Below are 23,591 nucleotides of genomic sequence, written 5' to 3'. Positions count from 1 at the left end.
AAGTAAGAAAAATTAACTTGTTAAAATTCTGGGATTGCAGTTGTGGTTGGATCAAAAACCTGCATATACCGTGGTACCCATTAAACACAGAGGTTAAAAAACATTGTTTTAGTTAACAGTTGGCCAAATACTGATCACTATCACAACATTACTACTACAAAAAATGGACATTGGGAATGCACTAAGAAGAATAAAAGGAAAATTTAACTGATACAACATATAAATATCTTGACAGTTTGGCATTAATGGCATGGTGCATCAGTTGGGAGGGACAGAAACAGTCCATAGATAAGACAGGAAATGCTAGCGAGCTATCGTTAGTTAGCTATCACTGTAATGTGGTGTTAAGACTGTAAACAAAGTACATATACACAAGTACTGCCCATTGGCAATCGTGGTGCTGTCATGTTCAACCACAAACGTTTTCGAAACAAAACTCAAGCTAAACTCATTTGATTTGTGATAAACTGAGCTTGTTGTGTTTCTTTTGATGAGGATTTGATATTAACTTATTGTGCTTAGCCCTCTTCATCCTGAATTATAGTCCAACGTGCCTATTTACATCTATCCATCCATCCATGCATTATCTATACCGGCTTAGCGTCCATTGGGCGAGAGGCAGGAATACACCCTGGACAGGCTGCCAATCTGTCGCCGGGCACACACATCATTTACTCACACACTCACACCTATGGGCAATTTAGAGTCTCCTATGTGCCTATGTGCATGTCTTTGGACTGTGGGAGGAAACCGGAGTACCCGGAGGAAGCCCACACGGACACGTGGAGAACATGCAAACTCCACACAGAAAGGCCCCAAGCCAAGATTCAAACCCACAACCTTCTTGCTGTGAGACGGCAGTGCTACCTACTGCACCACTGTGCCGCCCTCCCTATTTACAGCTTGCGTAAAATGTATTTTCCTCTCCTTTACCATCGAAATAAAAGCTTTGACTGCAAGCCACTCTTCTAGTTTATTTGGTTCTCACAGTGGCAGCACCAAATGAACCCCTAAACTACTGTATGCTTGGCAGCTGAGAATTGCACCTGCACAGAAAACTACTCCTGGGATCACTTGTCTGGAGTACAAAGCCTTTTACAGCAAAACTATTTGATGTAACTACAATACGGCTTCATCTAACGAGTATGTGGAATATTGGTTACAATTAAATTCTTTGAAAAGGGAAAAGATGTTTCTGAGTGTAGGTGTCTATGGGTGAGAGTAAGGGATGTGTCAAAAGTAATGGGCGTGTGGTAAGCAAACGGGCCTAGTTGAGCATATCTTTCTGTTGGTCTCCAATTATGTTCATTACACACATACTATCCAATTAAAAGCATGCTCTAGAGAAGTCGGTGCATTGAAAGCATTTCTGTGGTTATGTGAAAACTATAACTGTTTGACTGAAACTGTGGCTCCTGTACTTTGCCCGTGTGCATCTCAGGTCTCCCGGTCTCACTGCAGGCAGCACATATCAGTTCTCTTTTTGGCACTAGCTATAAGGGGTAACGTTAGTGTACCTGTCATCTGAATTTATTTTTATTTCCAAGGTAAGACCTGTTTTTACTGTGGTACACAAACAATCTATTGTAAGGCTGAAGATGAAGCAGTTGAATATTTGTCATGACATTAGCAAACATAACATTTGCTATCAGATATCAATTTTATTATGCTGTATGATAGCCTAACTTTAGTTTGAATATTGGGCGGTTGAAATGTATATACCCTGAGAACTGCAACTCTGTAGGGGGATCAGGGGCCTAACCCCCCAGAATACATCTTGAACATCTTATTCCAAAACCATGGGCATTAATATTGTAGGGCAGTTTGCAGAAGTCTGCTTCTTATCAGACCCTCAAAGTAAAACAGACTGTTTACTGTGCTGACAGGGAGTCAGCAATTGTGATGAAGAGACAGTGCTCAGTTGCAAAACATCTGACTGGGCCAGCATTATGTGAACTTTAGGCTTTCCATAATACAATGTAAACATGATTTGCATTGTTGGAAAACTGATGTCATGCGGAACAAGTTGGTGTCTTTGGCCGTGGAGTGCTGACTAAAGATCTTGATTGCTATGGGTCAGCACCCAGCCAGATACAAAGGTTAATCGAGTATGATATGCTTACAGAGGTGGTGCAAGCAGGATTATCGATCTATACTGTTTTGTCATGATTGTGTCTTTATCTGATGACTTGGTGTTTTGCTTTGATCTTTTTGTATATAAGGAGAGAAGTGCAATGGTTTGGGGAGACTCATCAACACGTCTCCTGCATGTATAAGCCATTTATGCGTATAGCCATTTGAGCACTAACATTGTGCGCTATTGTATATTGTCATTATTACTGGACACATTGAACAATGAACTGCATTATTTTAAACCTGACATTCCTCTTTGACTCTTACCACTGCACACCTAGCAGTTTTAAGGTCCTAGCATACACATAGAACTTAGGATATCTGCACCCCGTGGTCACTCGTCTATACACTGGTGTCGTAGCAGGATACACAGTTGTATTTATGCAGGCTACACAAGCCAAAGATATGTCTGCATCTACCAAGTTAGATAGCGATTTTTGTATAAAGCCACACTAATGGTGGACAGCATTCTCCTCTGTCTATGCATAACTGTTAGCACAGAGGAAAGGTTAAAACATTGTTTTTGGAGTCTGATAACTGAGATAACATCAAATTAATCAAGTTTAAGTAGCACCAGGTAAGACTACATGTGTTCCTTCACCACTCAGTACTTCTGCTGTTTGGTTTGCGTAGTGGTTTCTTACCGTTGGTGACCTCAACTTGATATAAGTTTTGGTTTCTTGCTGTTGCCTAACTCAACCAACCATTTCTTTATGGACCTTGCTTTGTGCATGGGGCATAGTCAGGCTGAAACAGGAAAGGGCCTTCCCCAAACTACTGCCATAAATTTGGATGTGCAGAATTCTCTAGAATGTCACTGTATGCTGTAGGGGGTACACCTACAAAAGGGAAGCCTGCCTGTTAAGACTTGAAGGGCTTAATGTGTTGTAAATGTCCTGAACTATGGAAATATGTTGTAAAAACCACACAAGATTTCAGTTATTTAAAAAAAACCCAGCCTTTAATAGAATTTTTGACCAATGAAGATCGCCATTATTTTAGACGCACAGTGCACTTTGGGTAGGTGATGTAACATGGTTGCACTGGAAGTTAACTCAGTTGTTTTGTCAGGCGGTTATTACTAGTGCAAAATATCAATACAGTGCCTCAGAATTTGTGTGTGATGTGATACACTGTGAATAGGATGGATTCAATAGCTATAAATCTTCGTGTTTAAGCAGGTATTATCATTAGGGATTATGCATTTAACCCCTTTGCACATGCCCCCTAGTGGCCATGACACTGGCGTCATGAGATTGTTCAACTCTAACTTTCAATGCTCCTGCAACCAAACTGTGAGTTGAAAACACAAATTCTGTGTCCTAGGTTTATTAGTAGACTATTCTGGACAATTATGCCGAAGACGGAGTTTCTAAGCGCCATTATTGTCACGCCAGTAGTCCATTTACCAAGAACCCCCTCCCTGGAGTTTCATCTGCAACTACAGCCCCACACATGATGCCATGGACAATAGTGTCTATCTGGGCATTCATAAAAATATTCTTTTACCACTAAAATGTTTTATATCTGGGACTGAATATGGAATACATATATAATCTTACCATTGGTTTTACGTGTTCTGGCTGGACTACCGGCATCTGCCACCAGACCCCTGCAGCTCATTCAGAATGCTGCGGCTCGTCTGGTCTTCAACCTCCCCAGACACTCCCACGTAACTCCCCTGCTCACTACCCTCCACTGGCTGCCTGTTATAGCTCGCATCAAATTTAAAACATTGGTCCTAGCATACCAGGCAGTCAAGGGATCAGCCCCAGCATACCTCCACAAGATATTCAAACCCTACATGCCAGCCAGATCCCTCCGTTCTGCTACCTCAGGACGCCTAGCACCTCCCCCTCTTCGCACCTGCACTTCCAGAACACGTCTCCTGTCTGTTCTGGCCCCACGATGGTGGAATGACCTCCCTGTGGAGGTCAGAACAGCTGAGACTGTGACCCATTTCAAACGACGACTGAAGACCCACCTCTTCAGGCTGCACCACTCCCCATCCCTCCCTTCCCCCCTGTAAATGACTAAACTTAGGGTTGTAACTAGGCAGCTGTTTCATAGGTGACTTAGGCGCATCAACTGTCTTAACGACTACTTGTATTTTTATTTATTGCGTTGTTGCCGTTCTCGTTGTTAGTGTTAATCAGTTTAACCATCAGGGTCCAAGTTGAACTATGCGGTTGTTCCCTGTACTTGGACCGGTACTTCTCTCTAGGGGTTTCGTCATACTTGTTCCTGGTTATGGTTATACACTTTGTTGTACGTCGCTCTGGATAAGAGCGTCTGCCAAATGCCTGTAATGTAATGTAATGTAACGTGTAGAGATGTTGCTTTGGAGCCTGAGTGGTCATATATTGTCTTGCACAATCCGTTTGTGAAATATACACTCATTTGTGACACCTGGGCACCTTCCAAAATAGCTGTGCGTAGTAATGTTGTTGTCCTTTTTTAGTACAATCTGGCTTGATTGACACTTATTTTATACAGTAGGTGCCAGTATAAGCTTTCTAACTATCTATAAGATGTCTAATTTTACTTTTAGAATACCGTTCGATATCCCAGCATAACCAAAAGTTTTGTCTCATCACCTCCTGCCTTACACATTCACTCTGTGGTAGCAGTAAAAGACACTGCACCCAGTGAAATGTTGTCGATGAGGTCAATCATTTTTTTGGAAATATTATTATTCTTGAGAACTTCTGAGCATGGCAAAGGCATATGTTTGCTGATAGACCTAGCTGATATTGCTCTCTGGATTAAGTTAGAAGAGGAAAATGACAGCATTGATTCTCTGTCTCTGTCTATCTACTGAACACAGATAAGATTTCATCATTGATATGTAAGTATTACTGTTGAAAATATTTTGGTTATATACGTTATTTTTTTAATTGAGTGTCTTTAAATAGGTTAGTGATATTTTATAATGAGGATATTTCACACTGTAACGTAAGCATTCCTTGGTAGCTCAGTCGGTAGCTCAATAGAGTTTGTGTTTCCTGCACTGGATCTGACGTGAAGCTGGAACATTGCCAAAATGTGGTGGACAGTTGAATATTGTTTTAATGTCGTCCCATCCCCATACAAGAAAACATTACATACAGTAGAGTATAGATAAACATACAAGAGTTAATGATTACACATTTAGGCACTGCACCACATTGTGTGACAATGTTTTTGCATTATTTTTTTAATCTGATTTCAATTTTTCATCTTAAACCTTCAGAAGGCATACATTTATATGCTTTATAATGGACAGAATGCCTTTTATTCATTTTTGGAGAGATTTTGAATATGTTTCTGGACCCCTAGATATTTTAGGCCACTCTACTGACAGAAAGATTGTAATGCCCACTTGAAAAGTGAATATTGTAAATGGTACAAATGTCTTGCTTCATTTAACCTTCCTAATGTGTTCAGAATGCATTGCACGCACCTTTTGTGCTGGCGGTCAAATTTGATCATTGGTCAAATTTGACCCATGTTTTATTGAATATCCTTACATTTACATTTATATAGCACTTTTTCCGAATGCTCAAAGTGCTTTACAGTGAATGGGAACTCACCTCACCCACCACCAATGTGTAGCACCCACCTGGGTGATGCATGGCAGCCATTTTGCGCCAGAAAGCTCACCACACATTAGTGAAGGTGTAGAGGGAGAGAACATTTATTTAGCCAATTAAATCTGGGGATGGTTTTGGTGGCAAGTTTGCGAGAGCCAGATCTGGGATTTAGCCAGGACACCAGGGAACCCCCTACTCGCGATAAGTGTCATGGGATCTTAATGACCACAGTGAGTCAGGACCTCGGTTTAACTCTCATCCGAAAGACGGCATCTCCTACAGCACAGTGTCCCCGTCACTGCTCTGGGGCATTGGGGTTTATTTGACCAAAGGGAAGATTGCCCCCTGCTGGCCCACCAACACCACTTCCAGCAGTAAGTCAGTATTCGCTGGTGGTCCCCCATCCAAGTACTAACCAAGCCCACACCTGCTTAGCTTCAGCCATTCGGCAGGAGCAGAGTGCAAGGAGGTATGGCATATTGAGCACAAAACACTCATCCAATATTGTTTTGGTTTTTTTTTAACTCATAACTAACTATGATCCATTCATAACCATACAATCACTTTTTTAAAAAAATGTCATGGTCACAAGACCATTTATCTTGTAATACCACTATATACCACTCGTTTTCAGTAATAAAAGTCTAAATGCACTCATTATATTTCTTATAGTGAAGACAATGGGTAATTATGTTATCTGACTTTAATAGACTAATATTAGAACACACTTTTCTAGAAAAAAATGCTTGTGGATTTTTAAAATAACTTTACATTATTAACCATAATGACATCTGTGGGGATATGGGTCAGAATTGATCCGTATAGATCTATGTTAGGAAAAGGTAAAGTATTCCTTTTTTTCTAAAACGAAACTTTATTTTGTTCAAAATAACAAATTCAAATTGAATATGAACAAGAGGGTTTCTCAAATCATATGTAGTCAAGGCAGTCTTACCTAAACAAAGCTGAATGTCCTGTTATTTGTCTGAATAATAATTCATACTCAGAGCTCATAAGAAGGCCGAATCAAATATTTGACTATAACATCTCTTTGCCAGGTTACACAAGGTTTGATTGAAGGCTCAAAATAGTAAGGTCTCTCACCAACCCCCAACCCGGGTCTCCTGCTATAGCACAGTGACTCGGAAAAGATTTCAAATCAAATCAAATCAAAATGTATTTATATAGAACATTTCACAAACAATTGTCTCAATACACTTCATAGACAACCCTGATCTAAACCCCCACAGGAGCAAGCCTAAAGCAACAGTGGCAAGGAAAAACTCCCTGTGCCAGATGGGAAGAAACTTTGGGAGGATCCAGGCTCTAGGGGGGCACCCATCCTCTTCTCTCTTTTGGTTGGCTCAGGGCGTAGCCAGGTGACCAACATGCCCATTCAATCAATGTTCATATTGATCAAATTAGTGGCATTGTGACAGTAATAACAATGCCGACCTACGAGTCGAAAAAAAAATTCATTTTTAAAATAATTAAATTCTTTCATGTGGTTTTTATGACATTTATATAATTGAAGGCATTTACACCATATTAAGGCCTACAAGTCTTAACAGGCAGGATTCCCTTGAAGATGTTCTCTGGAACTAAGGGGCCTAGCCCAAACTATGAAACACAGCCCCAGACCATTATTCCTCCTCCACCAAACTTTACAGTTAGCACGATTCGGGCTAATAGAGTTGGCGCAATGTATTCTGCTAAACCCAGATTTGTCCGTCAAACGGCCAGATAGTTAAGCGTGATTCATCACTCCTGAGAACGCGTTTCCACTATTCCCGAGTCCAATGGTGGTGTGCTTTACACCACTCCAGCCAACGCTTGGCATTGCGCATGCTGATCTTAGGCTCAGTTGAACAGTTTTCAGAGGTTGTTTGGATCTCTTTAGTGAGTGTTGTAACCAAGGACAGATCATTTTTACATTTTTACACACTTCAGCACTCGGTGGTCCCATTCTGTGAGCTTTTGTGGCCTACTGCTTTCATTTCCACTTAACAATAACAGCACTTACAGTTGACCGGGGCAGGTCTAGCAGGGCAGAAATTTGACAAACTGACTTGGTGCCATGTTGAAAGTCTTTAATATTCTTTAGTACAACCTCTTTAGTACAACCAATTCTACTACCAATGTTTGTCAATGCATGCTTGTATGCTTGATTTTATGCGCCTGTTAGCAATGGGTGTGGCTGAAATTGCCGAAACGACTAATTAGAAGGGGTGTCCACATACTTGTAGTAATGTAGTGTAGACAAGCGGCCAAAACCAGACTTCGTTTTTGAAGCTCATTTCCTGGTGTTGTAGTTCCTGGTTGCTCACTAGCGCCACTACGGATGGCTCCAGTATAGGTGTTTTCATATCCGGTTTCCATGTAAGTCTACGGTACAAATGCGATCAAAATACAAAGTCAATAATTTTTTCTCACAAGAACAAATAGTCATAATAGGTGTATTTTATTGGTCTTATGACTGTCCATGGGTCGATTTCATGATTTATTGCGTCATTTGGGCACAGTGCCAATATTTGTTCTGGACCAATGAGGTACAGCTTGCGTCACTTCCGGATTACTGCGGAGGACTCAGCTACAGTAGGGGCTACAGTCTATGGTCACTGGGGTGGGCGGTGGCGCTTCTTGGCCTTGCCATTGCGGCTCCGGCTACGGTCCGCCTGTGCTAAGTCTGAAAACGCAGGCATCCCATTTCGTGGTGATTTCATTATGGCGTGTGCTATTTACAGCTGCTCTAGACGACCATAAAATAATCCTCCTCTTAAGTTTTTCGGTATCCGAGTCATTTTTACTATTTCCTTTAGCCTACTTAACCAAATAATTACTTGGCAGAAAGCGTAATCAGCTTGCTATATTTGGTAGTCCAGTAGTAGCCTGTGCTAAAACAGTTCGCAACTTCGGCTACCAAGCCATTTGACTAGCTAGCTAACCTTAACCGGCAAACATTCAATCTGTCAAACGTGTTTGGCGGCTTGTCAGTCATGTACATTCCGTAAATGTCTACCTGGGCCATGCTTCACGCATGTGACAAAGCTACTATAATCCCGATTTTGGGATAAACACTTTTTCAGTTTCACGAAGCGAATTAAGAGTTTCAAGGTTCATTTGCTGAATATACAACACACGATGAAATCACACACACAGAATTTAACGAAATTAACCATCTTGGCATTTAGAAAGGAACATGTTTTTAAGCATTTAAGAGACCGACAAGCTAGGCATTTAAGACAGTGGTTCTCCGAATCGGTTCTGGGTGCTCCTTGCGTATATTGGCTTTTCTCCATTGGTTTTGATGATTTACAAGAAAAAAATAATAGCCTAATAATAATTAGAAATTCAACGTAGGCTACATTATTTTTGTCTTCATGCACCAGGTGGAAAACTTGCCGTACAAAGTGCGTTGTCATATTTACACGCCTGCAGATCAGTTATTAAAATAATTGGTAGATTTGTTAATCACCGCTGAGTGTTAATTTTTGTTCGGTAGAAAGTGATTTGCGAACGATCGGTCAGCTAGCGTCACCCAGCAAGTGAACACCACAAACGGCGATGGAGTAGCTAGTAGTAGCAGGCTCATTATCTGACTGGCGAAAACCTACGACGATAACTTGCTTGGTTAACAGCAGATCTACCAGACAGTTATACGAAAATTTGCCTAGTCAAATCACCAGTAGCCTACACATCTCCGATTGATTGACCATCAGTGTAGTCAATGTTCTTCCCCTGTGGTTCATATTGCTAACGCGTGAGCTAACCACGGACAGCCTACCTAGCTCACTGGCAAGCTGATATGCTAGCTAAGCATATTCGTTTTGCTGAGAAACATACATTGAAGATAACTGAACATAGCCTAATTGTATTTTTAATGTCATACATATAACGTGATTACATGACACAGTACAGTCACGGATGGAAATTAAACTCCGTAAACATCTGATAATATATTTTAAAACATAACGGCAGACAGTCAGCTAGCCTCGTTCAGGTTGAGGGGCTTTTCCGCACCGGACTGTCAATCAAATTGTAAAAATCACAAGACCGCTTAACTCTATGGTTTTGGCTCCAAATCGAGAAAATGGCCGCGCCCGCCATTGAGCTTCAAAACGTGTTTTAGAGACCCACGGAGAGTCAATGGGTGACGTCACAGTAGCTTTGTCCATATTTTTTACAGTCTCTGAGTGTAGAGCATGCTGAAATTGCATTACTAAAGTGAGACACAGTTAACGTGTCAGTTTTTATTTCTTATGTTTGTTATGTGGAGTACAATATGGGGCGACATAGCTCAGGGAGTGGACTGGGCCTATATTCTACCGGGCAAATGCCTGGTGGGCCGATCTACTTTTGGGCCAGTGGGCCTTTGGTTCATACTGACACTGACCTGGCCCAATTTCAGTGGCCCATTGGTTCGTTTTCTATACTGACACTGGGCTGGCCCAATCACATGTCTAGGCCCCACCCCTCGCTGTCCGTTTCTGCCCTTGAGACTCGAGTCGACATCACCTCAGCCTCGTAGTCGGTGCGATGTGCGATGGAGAAAGGAAAGCGTAAAAGTGGTGCTGAGAAATTGCGGGAGAAAAAAATAAGAAAGCTGGCGGAGGATGCCTCAAAATGTGTCAAAATAACTTCAATGTTTGCTGGAACGACTGTGGGGGCTCCTGCAGTACCTGCTGCTGGCAGTCAGCACCAGCAACAGGTGTTTAAAATCAGAGATGTGACGGTCCAAGATGAGGCAGACAGCGAGACTAGTCAGCGCGAGCGAGGTAGTCTACAAATGAGGAGGCAGGAGAAGTAGCTAAGTTTGCAAGGATATAATAAATAAATGTATGGAATAGGGCTGCACGATTAGTTGTAAAAAAAATCACGATTATTTATCAATGCAATCTCATTTCTAAATGACAACGATTCTAATGCATTTGAGTTAAATGGAGAAAACGAAACCGAGTGAAAGCGAAGTTGCCTTAGCATTTAACATGTTCCATTCTACGTTGTCTACTGTAGAGAGTCTGTATTGTATTTGTTTTATATAAGGCCTTTATTCTTTGCCTTTGAATGGCAATCAATGTACAGTGAATGTGTTTTTTTTTACATAAAATTGTATTAAATCATTTGAATTATTCATACAACATCTAACAGAGTTTTTCTTTAATAATTACTTTTTGAGTATGGGTATTGTTTACTCCACAGCCACCTCTGATCACCAGGATCAAGAGTGAGTGAGTACACTGCTCCACTTGCATTGGTATACTTGACTTGTCCATAACACTCCGCTCTGTAGGGGGTTTGGCAAATGGTTAGATATGCATCATATACATATTGAACGGTCTGCGAGGATGTTGTTCTGATGGGCGGTGTCCGACCGATTGCGGTGGGCCGGTCTGAGCCAAAAATGGCAGGGCCTATTTTTTGTCCCAGTCCAGCCCTGAGTCAGAGGGTTGCCGGTTCGATCCCCCGCCCTGGACGTGTTGAAGTGTCCCTGAGCAAGACACCTCACCCCTAATTGCTCCCAACGAGCTGATTGGTACCTTGCATGGCAGCCTTTCACCGTTGGTGTGTGAGTGTGTTTGTGAATGGGTGAATGAGTGGCATCAGTTGTAACGCGCTTTGGATAAAAGCGCTATATAAATGCAGTCCATTTACCATTTACAATTTACCAATATGTTGTACGCATTGTGCCTGTTGTAACTGATGTAACCTAAATGGGGGAAGGAGTGCTGAACACTGATGGCAGGGGGCAGCAAACATCTGATTGAATCAACTGACAAGGAGGAGAACTTTGATCCCAGCACATTCCAGAATCTGTATACATTCTTTGTTTCTCCCCACAATTTGCCAAGAGGCTATTGTTAAAATGCATAGGCCTATACAAATAACACCATAGGCTATGTTAAGGTTGACAATTGGCAGTTACCATTGTTGGGAATCTTCTACCATGTGGAACCAAGTCGGGAAAGGTGAAGTAACACATTGAGGACCACTTTCAGAATTGAAGAGGTTTTAATATGATGTGCAAAAGGAGACTCGCCATGGTGCCTCCACAAGCGTTCCATACGAATCTCAACGAGACAGCCACAAGTGAAGGTTTAAGTATTCTGTTGAGAGGTGTGGTGATTGCCTAGTGTGAACGTTCCCAGGAAGGAATATACATTGCACCAGTGCGTGGCTGAATTTTGTGGCTAATAAAAGCCTCGTTATAGTTGGAATTTTGAATTGACCAAAATTACAAGCATCTTTTGTCATTTTTTGTCCCATAATTCCAGAATTTAGGTTATTTTGGCCCCGGGCTTTTAGAGTTTAACCATCTAGTTGCTTTAGCTTTTGAGTATTTTGTCTTTTAACATTCATTAACTGTTTATTTATCACCTCCCCTTTTTATATTGCTGAAACAAAGTAACAAGTTCTATGAGTGGAAGTGCAAGTTTTTTTCTCAACATTTTTGTGTGCATACAGATGCTGGAGGCTGTGCCTGGTGGGCTAAGAAACATGATGCAGACACAGCCACAATGCTTGAAAAATCCTGGTTTAAATTTCATGACGATACCAGCAAAAATGAGCATTCAGCATTGTGTCTTTGAGCTATGTTCAGGCAGGTTTCCAAAAAAAAGCCATTAGGAGACTCCAAGAGGAAACTTGGTAACCAAATGTTATTATGGGTTATCAGAGGTGTAAAATCCCATAAACGTTATATTATATGATCATGGAAGAAGTATTGGCTTGTTTTACCCCTGCCTGTCACCCTCCCCCTCTCCCTCCCCCTCCCACTTTTTCTTTCCCTCCTCTCTCCTTGCTCTCATCTTGCAACTTCTGGCAGCAGCAGGTCTGGAAGATAAATAACAGAAAATAAATACTTTAGCTATCTAATTTACAAATACATTGATTAAGGTCCATTTGTGAAGTTTTCATCAAGCACCCCACCCCCATCAACATTAAATAAATATAAATATTCTCAATCCTCAATATTCTCTAATATTTTTATTATTATCCAGTTGCCCTATTCATTATATATATTTATAGTGTACTGAATAATAAAAAATATTTTAAGAGTATTTAAATGCTCACCACTTTCACTCTTCTCAGAAATATTCACTCAGATGAGTGATTTCTTCCAAGACCTTGAGTCTTCTGTTCAGACTTAGGTTTTGCTAAATATTTTATGTCTACAAAAGCTGCTTTTGTTGTAAAACAGCTTTTGTAGACATAAAGTCTCAAGAACATTGAGGCTTATGTGTAATGTTTTCTGCATGCACTCTGAAAATGGTTTGTTTAAGCAGGTCCTTCATAACACGTGTCCTCATGAAGACCCACTGGCGGAAACGCCATTTGAAATGCAATTTCATTATCTGAAATACTTCTCAGTCTTCACTATAATAGCTTACCACTATCTGGCAGTGCTCTGGGCAGAAGTTATCCTGTCCATGTTGGGTCGTTGCAGCTCCCATTGGCTATATTGAGGGACTGCTTGGCTAGTACTGGTCAAGCTTGCCATTATGTTAGTTAACATCATGCAGGCTTAAACCTATTTATCCAACAAGCTATTTGCTGTATGCCTAGCCCCTAAAGTAAATAGGCTGATATCAATAAGATACTTTTAATCATCGTACTAACTGTTACATAGTCTAACATTTAAGACTTGGTCTGCTCTCAGAAATATTGCATGTCAAAGCATTTGAAACCATTTTTATATGCACATTATATCACAATGGCAATTGTCAGGGCCGTTGCTAGGAATTCTGAGCCCCCTGAAAGAATATTGGTGAGGGCTCCCGCCCCCCTGACTTTTCATTGCCAAAGATCAATTTTATACAACTTTTTTTGTTAGACTATGTATTATCATTTTTCTTTATTTTTCTGTTCCTCTATGTTCTTGACAGTGCCTGATGCAATACACCCAATTAGTTTTTTTTTTCAATTAACCACTCAACAAAGAGTCACTGGGTATTATTATGTAAAAATCAAGCACCTGGTGCAACACACCTCACATTATACTGGCTCAAGATAGTCCACAAGTTGGAGCTGTTAGTACTCCAATTACCAAGGTAGGTAGCTATGTAACATCTCTATTAGAATGTCTTGCAAAATAACAAAAATAGAGAACATAATAAAATACTTTCTTGTAAAATGTATTGTCAAATCTGGCTTGATTGACAATTCATTTATTCAGTAGGTGAGAGTATTAGCTTTCTAACGATGTATAACATGTCTAATTTTGCTTTTGGAATAGCGTTCCATAGGTCAGTGTAACCGAAAATGTTCTTATCATCGCATTCACTTACGCATTCACTCTGTGGTTCTAGCTGCACCTAAAGAAAAGTTGTCAATGATTTTTTGTAATTTCTTGGAAAATACTATTATTATTGAGGACTTCTGGGCATAGCTAAGCCATATGTTTGCTGATAGACCTATCTGACATCGTTTTCTGGAGCAAAAGAGAAGCGGATAGAACGGTATAATTTTGGTGGGTTCTCAAATTGCGTAAGCTGACTGTCCACGATGTTCGAAAATTTTGAGAAGCGCATAGAGACATATTACGAGTGCGTCAAACATCTTGGGCGATTTGATTTGCCTGGAACACGCTATAAGTATAAGTAATAGACCCAGTCTGTTTTTGTTTTGATTTTGCCCACGCGCTTAAGGTCTTCGCAAACTTCTTATTTTAATTAACGGCAGACTAGGCACAGGTAGTGCATTGCTGCCATAGACTGTATAAAAATATACCGGTTAAAAACATATACAGTATATACCGGTTGTTCTTAACCTCCTGCCGGTTAAAAACAACAATGCATTTGATCTTTGCAAACGGAAATGATGTATGTGTTTATTTGCATATTGAGCGGGGAAGTGAGATCCGATCACAAGTGGTCACTCGAGACACATGTGGGGTGTTTCTCAATACGCATTCTTATCTGTACTTGTGTTCTTGTGTCCTTGTGAAACGTCATCTTTTGCGGCCCAAGTACTGTGCCAATACACAAGTTCGCATTTCGCCAAGAACGGTTAAAATTCTTGACACGCCCATTTTACCGAGGGTGCATCGGTTGGTAACTTGTATGAACTTGACAACACAAATATCCCAGCGTTCATTGCGCAATGGCAGACGAGACACTGAACGGTCACAATTTTTTTTTGGTTTCTCTTCTCACTAATAAATGTTACGAAAATCCTTCTAAGAATGAAAATGATGCGAGAAATATATGTTATAATAATGGAATTTCAGCTCATTTTTACCATACAACATATAACTAAAAACATTTCATTCGGCTCTAATTCTGTTTAATCTGTAACCTTAGAGACCAACTCATAGCCAGAGGATAGTAGCCTATTACGTGTTAGCCTAGCCGAATTAAACATTTTTAGTTTTTATTTCACTAATAAATGTGACTAAAATGTTCCACAAGCGAAAATGAGGCGATAAATAGGTGTTAAAATAGCTGCATTTTAACTATTAACTAGCTAGAGAACAGAGGATAAGAGACGTTTTTTTCACTTTGATTTTTTAAGTAGCCTACAATTAACGCTAGTTTACAATTTAAATAAAACTATACCCCCAAACCAATGTAAAGCAGCCGTTGAAAGAAACTAGAATACACCGAGGACAGTGACTGTCAGATAGCGTAACCACACGTCACAAGCACGCATGGTATCTCAAAAACATATAACAGCGTTCTCTGTCCTTGTGAGCTTGCCTAGTTCATTCTTCCAAGAACGACTAGCAAGAACGTTCTCCCCAAGAACACAAGTCTGTTCTTTGCGTTCTTGGTATTGAGAAGCACCCGCGGAGACACATTCTAATGCCAGGTGTGAACTGACATCCTTCTCGACTGAATCTGGACACAATCTGGATATATCCAGATACAAAGTACAGGTGTGAACACGGCCTGAGTGATCGGATCTCAATGCGTCCTCAATGCGTCTTGGGTGCATTCACACCTGTGGTTAGAGCTGTCCACTTGTGATCGGATCACCCAAGACACAATTTAATGCCAGGTCTGAACAGGGCCTTTGATTCTTCAGCCCCAAAAGGCAAGTATGAATCGGGCCTATGATGGACCAAGTTAATCTCCACTCTACTCACTGATCGTGTCACTGATTCTCTGTTCTGAGTCTGTGATTGAGTCTCTGTGTTCCACAGTGCAAATATGACTTCTGCTGGATCTGTCTGGAGGAGTGGAAGAAACACAGCTCCTCCACAGGGGGGTACTATCGCTGTACCCGCTATGAGGTCATCCAGCAGGTGGAAGAACAATCCAAGGAGATGACAGTGGAGGTGCTGTACAATGCTGTCAAACACACATGCACACACACTATTACACTGCAGCCAAAAAAAAACATTAGAACTGCTGTCAGACACATACACACACCTTATACACACACCTTTAGACTGCTATCATACTCAGCCACACCCACTCATATGTTGTTGTAGTGCTCATGATCACAAACGTGCACACAGTGCAATTTTGTTATTCATGTCAGCAAGCGTTCACTCCAAGCAAGCAGCACATCATTTAAATGAACTAAGGCTGTCAAAAGTGCCATGAAATTGAGTTCGAATATTAGCTTTTGTAATTAGTTAGAGTTTGAATATATTCGAATATCATTTGCCTATAATTCACAAAAATAAGCTGCTTATTGTCGGGTGCAATATGCTCGTGACGCTCCCTCTAAACTGGCCTACTAATATTTTCCACAAGCGGGCAGTAAAATAGAGGACATCAGTGAACTTTAATACTAGGCTACTATATCTGGGGCCTCATTTATAAAACGTAGCCTATTTTAGATCAACTGTGTGGCGCGTGCATAGAAAATCACGTCAAAGTACTGATTTATAAAATTTCAACATGACTCGATTTGACCGCGGAAATAGTCGTGGCTCTACGTCAGGTCTTCACTTTATGTATGCACACAAGTTCATTTTTTAAATGAGCCCCCTGCAGTTTCTATAGCCTAATGCGCAAATGAATAAAGCACTTTCTCGTGGTGTAATTTGCCACAAATCGGCATTTATTAATCATAGGGAAATGATTGTTTATTGTTTATTTCTTAACACAAAAACTATTCAAACAGCTAATACCTGTAGCCTAAAACAACATAAATTACTTACTCTGTTTAGTTTAACTTCTTTCATCATTCAATTTTATCTAAATCTTCAGAAAAGAAAGGAAACATAGCCTGCCATGGGAACATTATTTAGCCTAAATTGTTAGCTGACCAGATCTGTTGAACGAAGTGAAAAAACAGACTGGCTCGCGAGACTAGCTGACCAGTAATGTTAGGTGTCTATGGAGCTGAAAGTATCACCGGAGGCTATTGGCAAGGAAAACCAGACAATCCACTTTCTCTGGGTCCAGGGCAGAACATTTTTTGTTGACAGAGGAAGTAATGTTAGCACAGGAAATGAACTTTGCATGCATGAACATGATTCGCCGCCTGAAATTAAAGCCTGCATGTTAATTACAATGCGCAGGATCCAAAACTAATATTCGAATGCTCAAATTTAGGTTCGAACTTTAAAAAAAGAAAGATTTTCGAATAGTTTTCGAACTTCGAATATTTTTTGACAGCCCTAAAAGGAACTGATGAAATCAACAAATATTTTCATAGATTTTAGTAGCTTTGTAATCTTTGTTTGTCGACGGAGGATCGTGTATTGGGGATATTAGAGTGAATGTAATTGTCACTAGAGTGAAAATCTTGCAAGAAAAGTGAGCATCTTGTTATGCATACAGATTTTAGTTCTCTGTAGTCGACCATTGAGTCCTAATGAACCATTTTGACAGTGTTATGTATTATTTCAGGCTGAAAAGAAGCACAAGAGCTTTCAGGAACTGGACCGCTTCATGCACTACTACACACGCTACAAAAACCATGAGCACAGCTACCAGGTGAGGGCCAGGGAAACTCTGGTGAGTGCATTCACTGCATACTCAGACCCTAAGGAACCAGTTAATTCTGTCTGCTCTTCACACAGCTAGAGCAACGTCTTCTGAAAACTGCCAAAGAAAAGATGGAACAGCTGAGCAAAGCCTTCAGTGGAAGTAAGTAACTTACCTTCTCAGTTATCCCACTGCAACTGTTCTGCTTTAACTGGGCATCTGAGAAGTAATTTCTGCTAATGGTTAATTTTATTATCTTAGATCCATTAGTTATATCCATTTGATATGTGTATATTGTGTATATGTATTACTCACATATCACCCACACAGACACACACACACACACTCACTCACTGGCTACCTTATTATTACCTATTTAGTACCGGGCAGGACCCACTTTTGCCTCCATAACACCCTGAATTCTTCACAGCATAGATTCAAGAAGGTGCTGGAGACATTCCTCAGGGTTTTGTGTCCATGCTCTCTTGTTAGGATCACACAGTTCCTGAATTAGTACATCACCTTCTATAAAGGGCATTGGCACCAAGCAGCTTCACAGAGATCTGGGCCTGAACCCCACAAGAGCATGGCTATAACTATAGTGGCAAGGAAGAATTCCCTGTCTGGTAATGGGAAGAAGCCTTGAGCAGAACATGACTCAGAGGAGGGAGCCCATCTGCTCTTGGCTAACACCAGTTTATTGGAAAAAGGCTCATTACATTTACATGTGTAATAAACGGGGGGGGGAAAGTACATACAGTCAGGTCCATAAGTATTTGGACAGTGACACAATTTTCATCATTTTGGCTCTGTACACCACCACAATGGATTTGAACTGAAACAATCAAGATGTGATTTAAGTGTAGACTTTCAGCTTTAATTAAAGGGGTTTGTCAAAAATATTGTATGAACAATGTAGGAATTACAACCATTTTTATACAGTCCCCTCCAAAATTATTGGAACAGCAAGGTCCATTCCTTTGTTTTTGCTATACACTGAAGACAATTGAGTTTGAGGAAAAAAGATGTACATGAGATGACAGATCCGAATTTCAGCTTTCATTTCCTGGTATTTTTATCTAGATTTGTTAAACAACTTAGAACATATCACCTTTTGTATCAGACAACCCAATTTTTAGGTGAGCAAAAGTATTGGAACATGTGACTGACAGGTGTTTCTTGTTTCCCAGATGTGTCCTGTTAGATTGATTGGTTAAACAATAAATAGGTCTGAATGTCTACTCTTGGTTTTAGCCTTGGGTTTTTCCTGTGAAAACAGCATTTGTGTTATAAAAGATAAACTAACATGAAGACCAGAGAGCTGTCTTTGGGAGAAAAGCAAGCTTAGAAAAGAGGGGAAATCGATCAGAGCCATTGCACAAGCATTGGGGATAGCTTGTACGACAACCTGGAAAGTCCTGAAAAAGAAAGAAACCGCTGGCGTACTGAGCAACAGATATCGAACAGGTCGACCAAGGAAAACAACAGCAGTTGATGACAGAAACATTGTGAAAGCTGTGAAGAAAAACCTCAAAACATCAGTCAGTGACATCACAAACAATCTCCACAGGACAGGGGTGGAGGTATCTCAATCAACTGTTTGAAGAAGACTTAGAGAGCAGCAAAATAGAGGCTATACCACAAGATGCAAACCACTCATCAGTAGTAAGAATCGGAAGACGATATTACAATTTGCAAAGAAGTACAGAGATGAGCCACAAAAGTTCTATGGACTGATGAGACCAAGATTAACCTCTACCAAAGTGATAGAAAGGCCAAAGTGTGGAGAAAGAAGGGATCTGCTCATGATCCAAAACATACAAGCTCATCTGTGAAGCATGGTGGAGGAAGTGTCATGGCTTGGCCTTGCATAGCTGCTTCTGGAGTGGGCTCACTAATCTTTATTGATGATGTAACGCAGCAGGATGAATTCAGAACTTACGGAGAAATGCGTCGAAACTAATTGGGAGGAACTTCATCATAAAGCAAGAAAATGACTCAAAACACACTGCCAACACAACAAAGGATTTCATTAGGGAGAAAAAGTGGAAGGTTTTAGACTGGCCTAGTCAATCACCAGACCTTAACCCAATTGAGCATGCATTTCACCTCCTGAAGAGGAGATTGAAGGGAAACCCCCCCCGAAACAAACAACAACTGAAAGAGGCTGCAGTAAAAGCCTGGAAAAGCATCACAAAAGAAGAATGCAACAGTTTGGTGATGTCAATGGGTCGCAGGCTTGATGCAGTTATTGCAAGCAAGAGATATGCTACCAAATATTAAGTGTTATTTGCTTTCATTTACTTAAATACTCTCTGTTCCAATACTTTTGCTCACCTAAAAATTGGGTGGTCTGACACCAAAGGTCCTATGTTCTAAGTAGTTTAACACATCTAGGTGTAAATACCAGGAAATAAAAGCTGAAATTCTGAACTCTTGTCTCATGTTCATCTTTTTATCTCAACCCCAAATGTATTCAGTGTATTGCAAAAACAATTGGCCTTGCTGTTCCAATACTTTTGGAGGGGACTGTACATACCCCCCCCCCCCCCCCCCCCCCCAATTTTAGGGGCTCAAAAGTAATCGGACAAACTAACATAATCATAAAATTAAATTGTCATTTTTAATACTTGATTGCAAATCCTTTGCAGTCAATGATTGCCTGAAATCCTGAACCTTCTTAGCTGTCCATCGTGTCCAATGTTGACGCTTGCTCCGAGGGGGGGGGGGGGGTTCAGCGTCGTTGATGCTGGTGCCACTTCATGTGGCTGTGGAGGCCGATGCGTGAGCCACACACTCGTCCACAGGTGGGGCAAGGGAGCCCAGATGTTGGGGTAATGCCGGCAGCCCTCTGATGTCGTTGGGCACGTCTTTCAGTCCTCCTCTGTTGCATGGTGTGATGTATTTGTTCAGCCACCCTGGCACAGGTGCCCTGCCATGCCAATCTTTCAAGTGCCAGAGGTTCTAGTTGGATGGGGTTTATGTCGCTGTTTATGCTGTAGTCTGCCAGTGTCTGGATAAATAATACGGTACTGCGCGCAGGTAGCATGGATGGCGAGTTGGTATTTCATTTTTTGCTACTAAAAGTTTGTTAGTAAAAGCTTTTTTTTTTTTTGAGAGGATGAATCATTACTTTTCTTTGGCATGGATCCATTTGAAGACAATATCGGGTGAGTTCGTTTAGTCTCTAAATCCACCATTATGCTGAGAGAAATCGTATTCTCAATTTAATCTCTAAATTGACTGTAAGCTTAGGGTTGTAACTAGGTAGCTGTTTCGTAGGTGACTTAATGCACTCGTCTTAACTATTGCTTGAATTTTTGCATAGACTGCGTTGTTGCTGTTCTTGTTTGTGTTCAGTTTAACCTACAGGGTCCAAGTTGAACTATGCGGTTGTTCCCTGCACTTGGAACGGTAGGCTACTGCCCTCTAGGGTTTTCGACACACTTGTTCCTGGTTATGGTTATACACTTTGTTGTACGTTGCTCTGGATAAGAGCGTCTGCCAAATGCCTGTAATGTAATATTCCGTAGCAACAAGATAAACCCGGTGGTTTTACGCGTTTTACGCGAGATGTCCCTTTTGCGAATAAGTGGTCGTATATTGTCTTGGACTAAATAAATAAATAAATAAATAAATAAAACAGTAGGCTGCTCTGCGTGCAGGTCGCAGGTTTGTTTAGTTTTTTCTCAATGTCGTATTTATTATTTGAAATGTGTATTTATGTGTTATTATTCTATCTGTCTCTGAGGCGCTCTGAAATGTGCATTCTCTGCTAAGCTGAGCAATGGATTGGAATATGTGTCTGACGTACTGTTGCACGGTATACCGAAACTTCAGCACTTTTTCGGTACTTAAAAAAAAAAAGAAAGAAACGGTTCACTATTAGAATTTTCTGACGTTCGGTAGTTTTGTGTCAAATGTAAAAGCCAGGGAAATGTGTCTCCCGCAATACTGATTGAGAGGATGAAAAGTGTAATTTGTCAGAATCTTCGCTAGATGGCAGTAGCAACTAAGGTTGCCAAGTGAGGTGACGTGTGCTTGTGAATTCACTTCGTTGATACAGCGCAAGCTTCGACTCAGTTAACTTCAGCAGCAATAGGTGTTCTAATTTGGAAATATTTTATTATAGGAAGATGCTGTATTATTAAAATATGCTGTTTTTAGATTTATTTAAAAGTGAAAGACCTTTTTAAAGATTATTCAGTTTACAATTGTTAAATTTTTGAAATATATTTCATATATTTTTCTATTATTTAGTGTTGTAACACTATAGGCCTATGCTTATTAATATGTTGAACAGGCTTCAACTTAAAGGTTGTTAATAAACCAGGTTTTTAATAAACCGTGAATTCGAAAATGAGGTCAACCCTTGTGGACATAACGTTTCTGATCTATTAAGGTAATTTCAGTATTGTTAGGTACCGAGTATCGAATCAGCATCGTTTAAGTTTCAAGTATCATTTCAGTATTGAGTATCGTGATACCAAACCTGGTATCAGTATCAAAGTCAAAATTTTGGTATCGTGACAACACTAGTGTGACGCCTTTTTTAGTTGCGGCGCAGAAACACTGCAGCTGTACATACACGCCGGGCTAAGTCTAAGTGTTACGACATAGTAAAGGCCTTTACGGGAAGCGGCCAGGACTCATCCGTAGACACACGGTTCCACTACATGCAAGGAGGTTGTTAAACCCGCCACCTACCCCCCAGTGTCATGTATAGCTTGGATCTTAGAATTATGAGTATCTGGCATGAGGGGTCTGGCGATCCTGAAAGGAAGTGGAAGATAGTGTTGGAATGTTGAAAGTAACAGACACAGGCTCATTTGGGAGCAACTACAAAATCATTTGGAACAACTACAAAACTGATAACATTATGTAACAGTTATCCATAGCCATGAACACATTAAGTTAATTTTATACAGTAAGCATAAGCTAGGTCAGAAAGTTATGGTAAGTCAAACTAGGATGTATGACGAGTTACAACATCAAGATAATGATACAAGTGCAATGTAAGTGCTGAATGGAGGTACAAGTGTGACATGAAAATGCTAGAGAAACAAGATCAAAGGATACAAGTGATTCGAGTGATCTTAGATTGGGAATGCCCTGCAGAGTAGCTAGTCCAGGTGCAGTCTGAAGCGATGCATCTTCAGACTATGGCAAAGATGGGCAATGACAGAGTGGTTCATAGAGGAATGGGGAGTTCATTCCACTACTGGGGAGCTAGGGTGGAGAAGCTGCGTGGTCAGGACGAGCGAGAGCCATTCACCCGGATGGCAGTGGGTACAAGTCGCATTGCTGCAGCAGAGCGGAGTGGTGGAGCTGGCGTGTAGGGTTGAATCATGTCCTGTAGGTAGGCGGGGGCTGTCCTGTTAGCTGCATTGTTGGCCAGGGTCCGGAATTTGAAGCTGATCTTGCCAGTGACTGGTAGCCAGTGGAGTGACCTCAGCAGGGGAGTGACATGTGAGAACTTAGGAAGGTTGAAGAGGGGCAGCAGTGTCCTGAATCAGTTATAGTGGTTGTATGGCATAAGCTGGCAGGCTTGCAAGGAGGGAGTTCAAGGAGAGAGCAATGTAGACGGGAGATTACCATAGCCTGGACGAGTAGCTGGATGGAGTATGTGGTGAGATATAGCCGAATCCTCCTGATGTTGTTTGTACAGGAGGAATCTGGAGGACCGTGATGTTGCTGTGATGTGCTCCTTGAAGTCCATCTGGTCATCCAGGACCACCCCCAGGCTCTTTTTCAGAGTGAGAGGCCATCACTGTACCATTGACAGTAATGGAGAGGTTCCTTAGTAGGGAGGTCTTGTGAGGGATGAACAGCAGCTCAGTCTTGTTGAGTTGGAGCTTCAGATGATGCCTGGACATCCATGTCAAGATGTCAGCTAGGCAGGCCGATACTCTCTCATTAACTTGTATGGTAGAGGACGGGAAAGATGATAAGAGTTGTATATCATCAGCATAACAGTGGTAAGTCATGTGAATCAATAACTGAG

The 23,591-nt window shown here is 41.0% G+C and overlaps 1 protein-coding gene across 7 annotated transcripts in view; it reads left to right on the top strand.

The window, feature by feature from the left end:
* Positions 1-23,591, top strand: part of LOC118233205 (ankyrin repeat and IBR domain-containing protein 1-like) — a 252,676-nt gene that overhangs the window by 107,746 nt on the left and 121,339 nt on the right. For all 7 annotated transcript variants that reach the window (XM_035428618.1, XM_035428620.1, XM_035428621.1 and 4 more), the window contains exons 12-14: positions 15,847-15,981; positions 17,510-17,596; positions 17,683-17,749. In XM_035428618.1, the coding sequence (XP_035284509.1) occupies positions 15,847-15,981; positions 17,510-17,596; positions 17,683-17,749 (289 nt within the window). The remainder of the gene's footprint in view (positions 1-15,846; positions 15,982-17,509; positions 17,597-17,682; positions 17,750-23,591) is intronic.

This window comes from Anguilla anguilla, chromosome 8 (assembly GCF_013347855.1).
Source record: "Anguilla anguilla isolate fAngAng1 chromosome 8, fAngAng1.pri, whole genome shotgun sequence".
NCBI lineage: Eukaryota > Metazoa > Chordata > Actinopteri > Anguilliformes > Anguillidae > Anguilla > Anguilla anguilla.
The sequence above is the reverse complement of the archived record's forward strand: the minus strand, read 5'-3'. Positions and strand labels throughout refer to the sequence as shown.